Below are 14,607 nucleotides of genomic sequence, written 5' to 3' on the forward strand. Positions count from 1 at the left end.
GAAAACAAAGTTAGGTGTTGGAAAGATGGTTGAGAGAAGCTGATCTTTCAGGATTTGACTTTAATTCCCAGCACTCACATGGCAGCTCACCACTGTAAGTCCAGTTCCAAGCCTCTCTGCATACCAGGCATACACAATGCAAAACCTTCATACACATAAAATAGATAAAAGAAAAATAAAGAGCAAGTTATAGTTTATGTGAGATGCTTCAGAGCATTGAGAGTCCATAATGGCAGGAGAGACAGAGTAGTATAGTACCAGGTGGCCACAGCAAGGTGAGAAATTATCTCTCAACCTCAATGGCACACACGAAGGAGACAGGAAGCAGGAATCGGGAAGCAGGGCAGGGCTACAAACCATCAAAGCCCAACCCTATTGACCTACTTCCTTTATTAAGCAGGTTACTCCCTAAGTAACTGTTAGTTACTTTTCTGTTATGTAATACTTACAGGGCAATCTCACTAACAACTGCAGACTGAGTATTCAAATACACGAGCCTGTGGGGTACATTTCTCACTTAAACTACAATAGTAACCACTGTTTTCCCCTTTCTTGAGACAGGATTTTTTTTTTTTTTTTAAGATTTATTTATTATGTATAATTTTCCTCCTCCATGTATGCTTGCACACCAGAAGAGGGCACCAGATCTCATTACAGATGGCTGTGAGCCTACCATGTGGTTTGCTGGGAATTGAACTCGTCCAGGACCTCTGGAAAAACAAACAGCCAGTATACTTAACCCCTGAGCAGATAAATGTCTCCAGCCCCTGAAGCAGGATCTTTGCTCTGTAGTCCAGTCTGGCCTCAAGTCAGTGGAAGATTCTCCTGGTTCAGCATTCAAAGAACTGGGATTACAGGCATGTGTCTATTATGCCTGCTCTAAGTAACAACCTCTTTGTAATATTCATCTTCCAATTCTAAGCTGAGGGTTGAACCCAGGACCTCCTTCATGGTAGGCAGCAAGTGCTCCACCATTGAAATGCATGTCCATTTATCATTTTCTTTATCATTTTTTGCTGCTGGGCCAAAAATTTAACCCATGGCCTCTCTTATCTAAACACATGTACAGAGAGATATACATCCAGTCTCCGCTCAGTGGCATTCATTAAGTCCTCTTCCCTTCTCTGTATTGGTATTTTATTCAGGACAATAATAATAGCACTCTACCTCTTTGCATAGTTTGTCTTGCTATGTATATCCCTGCTCTGTCTGATTATCTGAACAATCCTATCTAAGTTTAAGGCTCTTATATCTATTATTCAGTCCCAACTTTTCTTCTCAATAAAGCCACAAGACTGACAACACTTCACTCTTTGCATCAACAAACAAAAAATAAAGTTCCTTTCGGTCAGGTGAAATGGCCCAAAACTCACCACTGGACTCTGATCCCATGGTGAAAAGAACCAATTCCCTAAAATTGTGCTCTGACCTCTGCACATACCATGACACACTCAGACAGACAGACAGACAGACAGACTCTCTCTCTCTCTCTCTCTCTCTCTCTCTCTCTCTCATAGATTCTTAGGGGATGGGAAAATGAGTCAGCTTAAAAACACTTGGCTGCTCTCACACCCACACAGAAACTAAAACCATTTGTAATTTCAGTTCCCATGTATCTTAGGATTTCTTTTGCTGTGATAAAACACGATGACCAAAAGCAACTTGGGGAAGAAAGGGTTTATTTCAGTTTGCAGTTCCACAGCACATGACCACATAAATATGGGCATAATTAAAAATAACAAAAGATTCATTTATTTTTATTTTATGTACATGTGTGTTTTGCCTGCATACACGTCCATGAACCATGTGCATGCAGTGTTTGCAGAGGCCAGAGGAGAGCATCAGATCCCCAAGAACTGGAGTTGGTTCTGGACTAAGCGCACTGGCTGCTCTTCAGAAGTTTCCAGCTCCCACATGGTGGCTCCTAACATGTCTGTAATTCCAGTCCAGGTATCTAACACCCTCTTCTTTCTGGATGCCCAAGGCACTGCATGAACATGATACACCAGCAAAACATGCAGACAAAACACCCATACATGTAAAATAATTTAGATTTTATTAAGTATTTAATTTTATTAAAATAAAAATATTATTTTAGATTATTCTAAAAATTAATATATAATTTTTAGAAGGGAGTTTTGGCTGACATAGTAGCACATGCCATTAATCCCTGCACTTTGAAGAAAGAGGCAAACAGATCCCAGTGAGTTTGACTCCAGGCAGGGCTATATAGTGAGACCCTGCCTCAAAACAAAGTAAAAAGTTTTTTAAAGGAGCCTGAATATATATATACCATTCATGAGTGGACAATGCAGCTCCCAGAAGACATGAGTTATTAAATGAAAATCACAGTGCCAGGGGTGGGTTCTTTGTGAGTTACTGGTCTAGGAGGCCTATGTAGCACCCCTCCTCACCAAAATAGGCTACTGTCATTATTCACTATTACCTTCCATAGCTAGATGATATGATCATATTGCTGCAGGTTCATTTTCATTGTAGTAAATAGAAAAATCATGCTGAAACTGATCTGAAAATTTCCCTCCTAGCTGCTACAGCAAGCTCTGTAAGCTACAACACCTATATTTTAGGAAGAATGTGCCCACTAGTGAAAAAAATGGCACAATGGTTATGGGGATAATCAAAAACTTTTCAGTTGGATTTGAAGCTTGCTCCCAGGAGGGAATTTATGCTTGGTACTATAAACATAGTCAAACACTTATGGTTAGGGAGGTCACAGGCCCTAGGGAGACTCTACTATTTTCTGTCTTGCTAAAATGTCTAAATATTTTATGGTTACAGAGAGAGCTTAGTGTTGCCCTCAACGATGGCCAGAAGCTTCTCTCTGCAATAGCTAACAGTGAGACTCAGAACTGGTCAAAGTACAGAGAATAAGTGTCTACTGAGTGCTCAGCCCCAAGTAGGGCATACAATCAACCTCCTTCCCAATAAAGCTCAGGGAACACCATGGAAGAGTGATCACAGTAGAATACCAGAGCTGGACAATGGAGTGGGGTGCTGGGAAAGGCTGTCTTCTGGGCATGGCATGACCAACACAGCTATAGTCACCTGCACATAAAGGGAAGGTTGGGAGTAACTCAAGGGAATGGGGGAAGGGTTGGGGGTGGACATGATCAAGACTCATTGTTTACATGTATAAAATTGTTGAAAATAGGTATAATATTCTAATCTTTAAAGCAGGTTAACTTGGCTCTTCTTGGTTGTTCACTACATCTGAAATTTGTAACTCAAGCAGATGGGTACACCTGTGAAAATGGTTTTCAAATGATTTGAAATCATTTAGTGGGAAAACCCACTTTCCCTCTTTAATCCAGATCTTTGAGGTGGGAAGATCCATCTTTAATCTGGCCACACCTTCTGGTAGCAGCCTGTATGAAGGACATGAAAGAAGGAAGCTTGCTCTTTGCCTGCATATTCTTATTTTTGCTGGCAAGTCCATTCCTTCACTGGCATTAGAGCCTAATACTTGGGGATTCTCAAGTATACCAAAGACACACCAGCTGAGACATCCAGTTTCCTGGATTGAACAACTACTGGATTACTGGACCTTCCATTCACAGTTAGTCACTGTTGGACTAATTGGACCATGGTCTGTAAGCCATTCTAATAAATCCCATATATATAATATGTATTATATACTATATATATGTATATACATACACACACACACACACACACACACACACACACACACAAAAATCATTCTGTAAGCTCTGTTCCTTTAGAGATTCCTAACTGATACAGACTTTGGTACCCGGAGTGGTTCTAAAACAACAGAAGTATAAGAATGAATGTTGTAAGTATCTGGAATAGGCTTTCCAATTTGCTGACACCTACATTACTGAAGCCTCTCCTAGAAGCTTGGAGCATTGAAAGCCCATGGTGTGGATTATATTACAAACTGAAGGAGACAAATCCATCTGATTACCCTGATTCACCAATTGTAAGAGGCAATGGACTTAGTGACTCTCTATATAAAACTTCTGACAACTTGTGGGAAAATAAGGAAAATGGTGACACCAAGTGGTTGCTCCCAGCACCTCTGGATAAACTGGTAAATAAGAAGAGTGAGCTCCAAGATAAAATTAACCAACTTCTAGCATCTCAGAATAGTGAACAATGAATGCAGTGATAAAATTGACCACCTCCATATGCCCATTTAACAGTCATGACCTCTGGTATGAAATGACCCTTTTACAAAGGGTTTGCATATCAGATATCCAGCATATCAGATATTTACATTACAATTTGACATCAGACATGGAGATGCAGAGTTTAGAGTTTGCCCAATTGCTTTTCAATCTTGCTTTGACCCAGTATTTCCTCACTATTCTTCCTTTCCTCCATTTTGGAACAGTGATGTGTATCCTATGTCATTATATATTGGAAGTATGTGATTTGCTTTTTTATTTTAATTCTATATGGGATTACAGTTAAGAGATTGCATAAATCTCAAAAGAGACTTTGGAGTTGCATAGACTATGGAGACTTTTAAAGCTGGACTTAACACATTTCTGTATTATAATATGGCTATAAGCCTATAGGGGCCAGGGAGTGACACTACTAGAGGACATGGCTTTGCTGGAGTAGGCGTGGCTTTGTTGGAGGAAGTGTGTCACTAGTGGTGGGACTTGAGGTCTCAGAAGCTCAAACCAGGCCCAGTGGCTCAGTCTCTTCCTGCTGCCCACATATCCAGATGTATAACTCTCAGCTCTTTCATCAGCACCATGTCTACCTGCATGCCACCATATGTCTTACCATGTCGACAATGGATTAAACTTCTGAACCTGTGAGGCTGCCCCAATTAAATGTTTTCCTTTATAAGAGTTGCCATGATCGTGATGTCTCTTCACAGCAACAGAAACCCTAAGACGGAAGTCTACTGCATGTTCATTTGATCTGTATAAACAGAAAAAGGTCCTCAAACAAATGAATATTAGATTGGATTATGGGAAAAGGGAATCTCAGTCCATGAACCAATTTCCAGACTTGATCCAGTTTGCAGACCCAGAACAAACAGATGAAGGGGCAGCCAAGTTCCCCTGAAGGACTTTGATAAAATACCTAAGAGTTTTACTGTTAGCCATTCCCCAGTCCTTCCCCAAAAGGACCTACACTAGGAGAAAGAAAAATCAGACTTCCCAGGGTCTACTGTACACTGGTTTTGAATTGATGCTGATTCTGGGAGATCCCAAGAAATTCTGTGGCCTCCATTTAAAATAGGGGCTTATGAATTCCTCTAAGATCAGGAACAAGACAAGGCTGTCCACTCTCTCCATATCTCTTCAATATTGTACTTGAAATTCTAGCTAAAGCAGTAAGACAATAAAAGGAGATCAAGGGGACACAAACTTTCACTATTTGCAGTTGATACGATAGTTTACATAAGTGACCCGAAAAATTCTACCAGGGAACTCCTACAGCCAATAAGCACCTTTAGCAAAGTGTCAGGATACAAGAGTAACTCAAAAAAAAAAAAAAAAAAAAAAAAAAAAAGGCAATAGCCCTACTATATACAGACAACAAAGGGGCTGAGAAAGAAATCAGAGAAACATCACCCTTTACAATAACTACAAACAACATAAAGTATCTTGGAGTAACGCTAACCAAACAAGTGAAAGACCTATATAGCAAGAACTTTGTGTCTTTAAAGAATGAAATTAAAGAAGATACCAGAAAATGGAAAGATCTCCCATGCTCTTGGATAGGTAGCATCCGCATAGTAAAAATGGCAAACTTGCCAAAAGCAATCTACAGATTCAATGCAATCTCCATCAAAATCCCAGCACAATTCTTCACTGATTTGGAAAGGATAATACTAAACTTTATATGGAAAAACAAAAGAAATTCAGGAGGCATCATCATCCCTGACTTCAAGCTCTATTACAGAGCTATAGTTCTGAAAACAGCTTAGTATTGGCACAAAAATAGACAGGTAAGCCAATGGAAACAAACTGAAAATCCTGATATTAATCCACACACCTACGAACACGTGATTTTTGACAAAACAGCTAAAAATATACAATGGAAGAAGGAAAGCATCTTCAACAAATGGTGCTGGCATAACTGGATGATGTGTATAGAAGACTGCAGATAGACTCATGCCTATCACCATGCACAAAACTCAAGTCCAAATGGATCAAAGACCTCAACATAAATCCAGCCACACTGAACTCTTAGAAAAGTGGGAAATATACTTGAATGAATTGGTACAGGAGACTACTTCCTGAACTTACTACCAGTAGCACAGACACTGTGATCAACAATTAATAAATGGGACCTCCTCAAACTGAGAAGCTTCTGTAAGGCAAAGGACACAGTCGACAAGACCAAATGGCAGCCCACAGACTGGGAAAAGATCTTCACCAACCCCACATCTGACAGAGGGCTGATCTCCAAAATATACAAAGAACTCAAGAAACTAGTCATCAAAACACCAAATAACCCTATTAAAAAGTGGGGTACAGAACTGAATAGAGAATTCTCAATAGAGGAATCCAAAAATGGCTGAAAGACACTTAAAGTACTCAACATCCTTAGCCATCAGGGAAATGAAAGTCAGAACAACTCTGAGATAGCATCTTACTCCTGTCAGAATGGCTAAAATCAGAAACACCAATGACAGCTTATGCTGGAGAGGATGTGGAAAAAGGGGAACACTGCTCCACTGCTGGTGGAAGTGCAAACTTGTACAGCCATTTTGGAGATCAGTATGGAAGTTCCTCAGGAAAATGGGAATCAGTCTACCACAGGACCTGGCAATTCCACTCTTAGGCATATACCCAAATGATCCACATCCATGCAAAAAAAAACATCTGTACAACTATGTTCATAGCAGCATGATGGGAGATGTAGTTCTATAAACATGTTTCTCTTATTGGTTAATTAATAAAGCACTGTTGGCCAATAGGAAAGCAAGATATGTGGGACTAGGAGACAAAGAGGATTCCAGTAGTAGTAGGGAGGGGATCCAAGATGGAGGGCTGAGAGTAGAATGCCAGCCCTTCTCTCCGGTAAGATGAGACCACGTGGAAATACTTAGATTAATAGAAATGGGTTAATATTTAAGGCAGATCTAGCCAATAAGAAACAAGTAACTGGCCAACAGCATTTATATCTCATACAACATCTCTGTGTGTTATTTGGGGCTGGCATGGCAGTGGGTCCAGACCAGTGGGGGAAAAGCTACTCCTAACAGCAGCACTATTTGTAATAGCAAGAACTTGGAAGCAACCTAGATGCCCCTCAACTGAAAAATGGATAAAGATGTGCCACATTTACACAATGGAATACTACTCAGCGGAATAAAACAAGGAATCTTGAAATTCGCAGGCAAATGGATGGAACTTGAAGAAAGCATCCTAAGCGAGGTAACCCAGTCACAAAAAAGAAGAACATGGTATGTACTCACTCATATATGGATTTTAGAGATAGAGCAAAGGATCAATCAACAGCCTACAATTCACATTGCCAGAGATACTAGGATACAAGGAGGAACCTAAGAGATTCATACAAGGACCCCCACAGAAGGGGAAAGGGACAAGAACTCCTTGAGCATATTGGGGGGGGCAGTGAGTGGAGGGAGTTATGAGAAAGAGAAGGAGAGCAGAGGAGAATTTGTGGAACCAGGAAGATTGAGTCAGGGGAGGAATAGACGAGAGCAAGAAAGGAGATACCATAATAGAGGTTTGAAGAGAAAACTGACTCTAGTAAAATGTCCAGAGACCTACAAGGATGACCACAACTAACAATCTGAGCAACAATGGAGAGGCTACATTAAATGCCCTTCCCTGATAATGAGATCGATATACCATCCTAGAGCCTTCATCCAGTAACTGTGGGAAACAGAAGTAGACACCCACAGCTAAATACTGAGTTGAACACCTGGAGTCCAGTTGCAGAGAGGGAGGAGTGATAAGGGGGTCAAGACCAGGATACATAAACCCACAGAGACAGCTGGCCTTAACAAGGGGGAGATCATGGACTCCCAGACTGATAGCTGGGAGATCAGCATTGGACTGATCCAGACTGCCTGAACATGGGTCTCAATTAGAAGGTCTGGGCAGTCTATGGGACCTCTGACAGTGAAACCAGGATATATTCCTGGTGCACGAAAGGACTTTGGGAGCACATTCCCCATGGAGGGATATTCCCTCAGCCTAGACCCTACTCCAAATGATTTGACAGATTTTCATGATCCCTCCTGGAAGGCCTCACCCTCCCTGTGGAGTAGTTGGGGAATGGGATGGGAGGGGGGACCAGGGAGGATGGGAGGATGGGAGGGAGAGGGAACTGGAATTGATATGTAAAATAAGAAAATAATAAAAAAAAATTTTTTAAAGTAAATTAAATAATATAGGGGCTTATGGAGAGCAGGCGATTAACTGAGTTTTGGCTAAAGTCTGACTCACAGAACTCATCCTGTGGTTATTAACCCAGTCTCAGAATGTATAACTGGGATAGATATACTTAGAAGTTGTTGAAAGAATTCTCACACTGGCTCCCTGACCTGTGGACTGAGGGCTATTATGGTTGGAAAGATTATATGGAAACATCCAGAGTTGCCTCTGCCAGGGAAAACTGAATCAATAAATAAATAAATAAATAAATAGATAGATAGATAGATAAATAAATAAATAGATAATTAAATCCATATCACATCCCTGGAGGAATTGTAGAAATTAGTGCCACTGCCAAGGACTTGAAAGGTCCAGAGATGGTGGTTTTCACATCTCCCTTTAACTCTTCTATCTGACCAGTGCAGAAGACAGATGAATTGTGAAGAATAACAGTTGATTACTGAAAACTCAATCAAGTAGTGACTCAATCAAGCAGCTCCCTGGGGTGAGCTGCTGTACCAGATGTGGTATCCTTACTTGAGTAGATTAACACATTTCTTGGTATATGGTATGCAGCTACCGATCTAGCAAATACCTTTTTCTTGGTACCTCCCCACAAGGACCACCAGAAGCAATTTGGTTTCAGTCGACAAGGCTATTGGCAAACATTTACAGTTTTACTCTATTAGGATATATTAACTCTGCAAACTTGTGTCATCATTTCATTTGAAGGGATCTCTTCAACAAAATACCACATTGGTTCACTATATTGATAACACTACAATGACTGGACCAAGTGAGAAGGTTGACTTCTTGTTAATACAAGCACATCAGATGAGAAATAAATCCAACCAAATTTCAAGGGCCTCTACCTCGGTGAAATTCTTAGGAGTCAAGTAGTGTGGGGCATGCAGGGATATTCCTTCTAAAGTAAAGGATAACTTATTGCGCCTGGCCCCTCCCACCACCAAGAAAGAAACACTATGTCTAGTGGTCCATTTGAATTCTGGAGACAGCACATTCCTCACTTGGGTCTGTTACTATGGTCCATATACCAAGTGACTCAGAAAGCTGCTAGCTTTTGAATGGGGCTGGGACAGAAGAATTTTCAATGGGTGCAGATGCTATGCAGGCTTCTCTACCACTTGAACCATATGATCCAGCAGACCCTATGGTACTTGAGGTGTCAGTGGCAGATAGGGATGCTGTTTGGAGCCTTTGGCAGGCCCCATAGGTGATCACAGAAGAGACTTTTGAGATTCTGGAGCAAGGCTCTACCATCACCCACAGACAACTGCTCTTCCTTTGAGTGACAGCTCTTGGCCTGCTATTGGTCCTTAGTGGAAACTGAACGTTTTACAATGGACCGCCAAGTTACCATATGACCTGAGCTGCTCATTATGATCTGGGTATTATTGGACCCATCAAGCCATGAAGAAGGACGTGCACAGCAGCAGTCCATTGTCAAATGGAAGTGGTATATACATGATCGGTCCCAAGCAGGTCCTGAAGACACAAGCAAGTTACTTGATGAAGTTGTTCAAATGCCTATGGTTTCAACTCCTGTTACAATGTCCTCTGCTACCCAGCATGCACCATAGCTGGGCTATGCCCTATGATCAGTTGTCTAAGGACGAGGAGACTAGGGCCCTGTTTACTGATGTAAGTACCACCCAGAATGAAAAGCTGCAGCATTACAAGCCCTTTCTGAGACAACCCTGAAAGGCACCGGCAAAGGGAAATCTTCATAGTAGGCAGTACACATGGTCATACGTTTTGTTCGGAAGGAGAAATGGCCAAATGTGTGACTGCTTACCAATTCATGGGCTGTAGCCTACAGATCAGCTGGATGGTCAGAGGCTTGGAAAGAATGTGGCTGGAAAATTGGCGAGAAAGATATATTTGGGGAAAATGTGTACAGATATCTCCAAATGGGCAAAGGATGTGAAGATATTTCCCATCTAAATGCTTCTCAAAAGGTCACTTCAGCTGAGAAGGAATTCAATAATCAAGAAGATGACCTGTTCTGTGAACAATCTTTTTTCCCCAGTCATCCCTGACACTGCCCAATGGGCCCACAATCCAAGTGAGCATGGTGGAAGAGTGGAGGGTTATGCATGGGCTCAACAACATGGACTTCCACTCAACAAGGCCGATCTGGCTACAGTTCCTGTTGCCAGCAGCAGAGACCAATACTGAGCCCTAGATATAGCACCACTCCCTGGGGTGAGCAGTCAGTGACCTGGTGACAGATTGACTATACTGGCCATCTTCTGTGGAAAGGACAAAGTGTTGTAGTAAGTTGAAGTAGATACTAATTCTGGTTATGGATTTCCCTTTCCTACACATAATGATTTAGTCAAAACCACCATCTGTGAACTAACAGAATGCCTGATTCACCAACATGGTATTCCACATGGTAGTGCTTCTGACCAAAGAACTCACTTCACATCCAGAGGACAACAGTGGGCCCACAATCATGGAATCCACTAGTCTTACGATGTTTCCTACCATCCTGAAGCCTCTGGGCTAACAGAAAGATGGAATGGCCTTTTGAAAACACAGTTACAACAACAATTAGGTGGCAGCAGCATGGAAAGCTGAAGCAGGTTCTCCTTAAAGCAGTATATACAATATATGGTACAGTTTCTTCCATAGCCAGGATCCACTAGTCCAGGAATCAAGGGGTGGAAGAGGAAATGGTTCCATTCATTATCTCCTCACAGTGACCCACCAGGAACATTTCTGCTTCCTGCTCCTGCAACCTTAAGTTCTATTGGCCTAGAAGTTTTGGTTTAAGATGGGGAAGAACTCCTGTCAGGAGACACAACAAACATTCCATTGGATTGGAAGGTCAGGCTTCCCCCTGGCCACTATGGGCTTATGATGCCCTTCAGCCAACAGGTTAAGAAAGACATAACAATATTAAGAGGGGGTGACTGCTTCAGATTACCAAGGGGAAACTGGATTGCTTCTTCCCAATGGAGGAAGACAGATTATGTCTGAAGTGCAGGAGATCCTTTAGGGTGTCTCTTGGTGCTACCATGTCCTGTGATTAAAGTCAATGGGAAACTAAAACAGCCTAATCCAGGCAGAATGACAAAGGGCACAGACCCTTCAGGAATGAAGGTATAGGTCACTCCTCCAGGAAAAGTCAAGACCTGCTGAGGTGCTTGCTGAGGGTGGAGAAACACAAAATGGGTAGTGGAAGAAGGTGGCTAAGGCCATGTGACCAGTTGTAGTGACAAAGATATAACTGACACAACTTTTCTACCATATGTTGTTAAGTATGTGTTTGTACAGGTGTTTATGGCTTTCCCTCAATTTATTATGTAATATAACATCAAGAGAATATCAATAGTTTTCATATTTAAGTTTTGAGGTACTAAAAGTATAACCCAAGACACACTGTCATCTATTCTAAAATCTATACAATATGCCTTTGTGATTGTAAATGGGACAGTTATGTTAGGAATAATGACTTGGTTACTGTTTTCATTTGGAAACTAAGCATGACAGAAAAGATTCGAATGTGTGTCAAGCAGAGCTAAGAAAATTTTCAGGAAATTACATTGGTAATACAGAAAATTGGCACCTGAGAAGACACATGAAGTAGGATTATATTTTGTAGATAACAGGAAGCCACTCCCAGCACATACTTTTCCTCCTTGAGGGGAATCTAATAATTAACTTATACTTTCTCCAACACCTGTTACATGGTTACAAGCGTGTTCTAATAAAGGCCCAAGGTCAGTAACACTTTCACAAATTAGAGAAGAAAGTTACTTAAATATATTATCAAATATATACTTCCTAAGTTTGCTCAAGTTATACTGAAATTATTAAAGTTGACAGCACCTGCCAGCATCTACTAGGACCTTCATATTTCACTGAGTTCTTAGTATCCTCATCTCTATAACACAGATTACTATTTACAGTTGCTCTGTTTTACTTTTTTCTAAAAAAAAAAAAAAAAAAATTACTGTGTGTGTGTGAGATACTCACTTGCCATGGTGCACATACTGAGGCTAAAGAAAGGACAATTTTGTGGAGTCAGTTCTCTCCTTCCACATTTATGTGGGTGTGGTGGAATCAAACTCAGATCATCAAGCTTTTGTTGCAAACACTTTCACTCACTAAGCCATCCAGCCTAGCCCCTTCTCTACCGTATTTTAAAACTACAATGATTTTGGCAATTACCTTTATACTCCTTGTACCATCACAGCTTTATTTCTTCTATCATAAAAAAGAAACCCTTTACCTTTTAGTAGGTGTCCCTAATTAAGTATAGTACCTTTTCATCTTCAAAGTTAAGAGCAAATTACCTCATTAGCAATTCTATGAAGTCAGCTCACCCTGAAAGTCTAAATCAATCCCCAGTCCTTTTTAGAAAACAGCTTAGAAATAAATCAGGCAGTGAAATACCTTTTAAAGTCTACTTTTTCAACTCACATTTGGTATCATTTGATATAATTCAATATTCATTCAGAGAAATTAAAGCAAATTATAAAACATGCACTTTACTTGAAACACTTGTGATCAGCATCTTTCTTATCCTTTAAGATAGAGTCTTGCTACAGCCCAATTAAACTTGGAACAAAAGTTCCTCTTTTCCTTAGGATTACAGTAGGGGTGTGCATCTCTCTCATGAAGTTCTACTTCAGTTTCTTAAAGTATATGTTCAACCACTCAATTTAGTTACCCCCACAATCTAAAACCGAATTAATGTAGAATTAAGGCAAATACACTTCCCACTAGGGAGAGATGGTATAAATTTCCTCAAATAAAATCTTAGCCTCTTTCCTTTGTACTTCTAATTTAAAAAAAAAAAAAAAAGAGGCTACTTAAAATTCGGCACCAGATTCTGAAATTTCTACGTTTTCGGTACATTTTAACGATTTTCCCAAAGGCTGCAAGCCAGTTCTTAACCCGCAGTTAGCTGTTGAGATGCAGGGGTTCCAAAACCTTAAATGGTGTGCAAGCTACATGAATTTTCGAGGGAGAGAGAGCCATGGCTATGTTCAAAATCTCAAGTAAGTCTATATACTTTTTAATGTCGTTAAAAAGAATTCTGCAGCTAGGCTGTGGTGGCGCATGCCTTTAATCCCAGCATTCGGGAGGCAGTGGCTGTAAGTTCCAGAGCAGCCAAGATTGTTTCACAGTGAAACCCTATCTCGAAAATCCAAAAAATTAAAATAAATAATAATAATTATTATCAGTCAGCTAAAGTGACAAAACTGTGTATGTGTGTAGGTGGGTGCATTTGAACAATACAATTACCGCTTAATATCTAAATAAAAATGCATCCTTTCATCCAATGACCCAGATCCTGACACTGGCCTTCCAATCCGAAAGTCTTCTGGTTTAGAATGAGGGAAAGAAGTTCAACTCCTCCCCCACCCCCAAATTTCAATCTCTGACCGACCCTCCGCATCGGGTCCGGTTCCGAGCCCGAGCAGGGCAGCAGGAGCTCGCGTACCTGGGTGCTGGTTCGATTAAGGTGGTAGTATCCAGGTAATGGATCTTGTAGAACTCCAGCAAGGCCGGCAAATGATCAAACTCCTGGTCCCCGATCTTAAAGCGGCGGTTGGGCAGGGAGTTGATGATGTAGTGCGAGACACGCGAGTTCTCGGACACCGACAGTACATAGTCCCCGGGGCAGGTAGAGGAGTCCCGGACTAGGAACATGCCATGACGCTGGCCCTGGAGACGGGTCTGAGCCTCCTGGCGAGACACTGGTCCCATGTACCAGGCAGAGCGGTCTGCAGAATCAAACCTGGCGGACGACATGGTGTTGCGTCCGGGGATGGGCGGCGTCTGCTCGTGAAGCCTTTACCCGCTGTCGGCTTTGGGGCCGAGGAAGGGCCTCTCGGAAGACCTCGAGGAGCAATTGGAGGGCTGGGTCAGGACCTTCCTTTCGTCTCCGTATCCCGCAGCATCCTCTGCCTCCGCCCGCCTGCACCGGGCCGCCTCACGGAAAGAGCCGGCCGGGGAATACTGGGTAAAGCCCTGGGGTCGAGGTGGGCGAAGCGGAGCGGTAGCAGAGGCCGCCTCGGGCTTCTCAGCTGCCCGGCGCCCAGAGCGACTTCTGTCCTGGAACCTTCCGGCTCCGCAGGCTCAAGAATCCCGCACCGACCCTCGCCGTCACACGAAGTAGCCTTCTCCAGCAAGAGTGGCGCCTCCCCGGCCGTTCCTCCCAGCCCGTTCCCAATAGCCACAGCAACAAAATGGCGGACGCGGGAGAAGCGGC

At 42.0% G+C, this 14,607-nt stretch overlaps 1 protein-coding gene across 1 annotated transcript in view; it reads right to left on the bottom strand.

Moving 5' to 3' along the window:
• Positions 1 to 14,154, bottom strand: part of Crkl (CRK like proto-oncogene, adaptor protein) — a 37,934-nt gene extending 23,780 nt beyond the window's left edge. Inside the window, exon 1 of the mRNA XM_051191101.1 lies at positions 13,837 to 14,154. Within this exon, the coding sequence (XP_051047058.1) occupies positions 13,837 to 14,147 (311 nt within the window). The 5' untranslated portion in view covers positions 14,148 to 14,154. The remainder of the gene's footprint in view (positions 1 to 13,836) is intronic.
• Between the last annotated feature and the right edge of the window lie 453 nt (positions 14,155 to 14,607).

The sequence above is a fragment of the Phodopus roborovskii genome, unplaced genomic scaffold (genome assembly GCF_943737965.1).
Source record: "Phodopus roborovskii unplaced genomic scaffold, PHOROB, whole genome shotgun sequence".
NCBI lineage: Eukaryota > Metazoa > Chordata > Mammalia > Rodentia > Cricetidae > Phodopus > Phodopus roborovskii.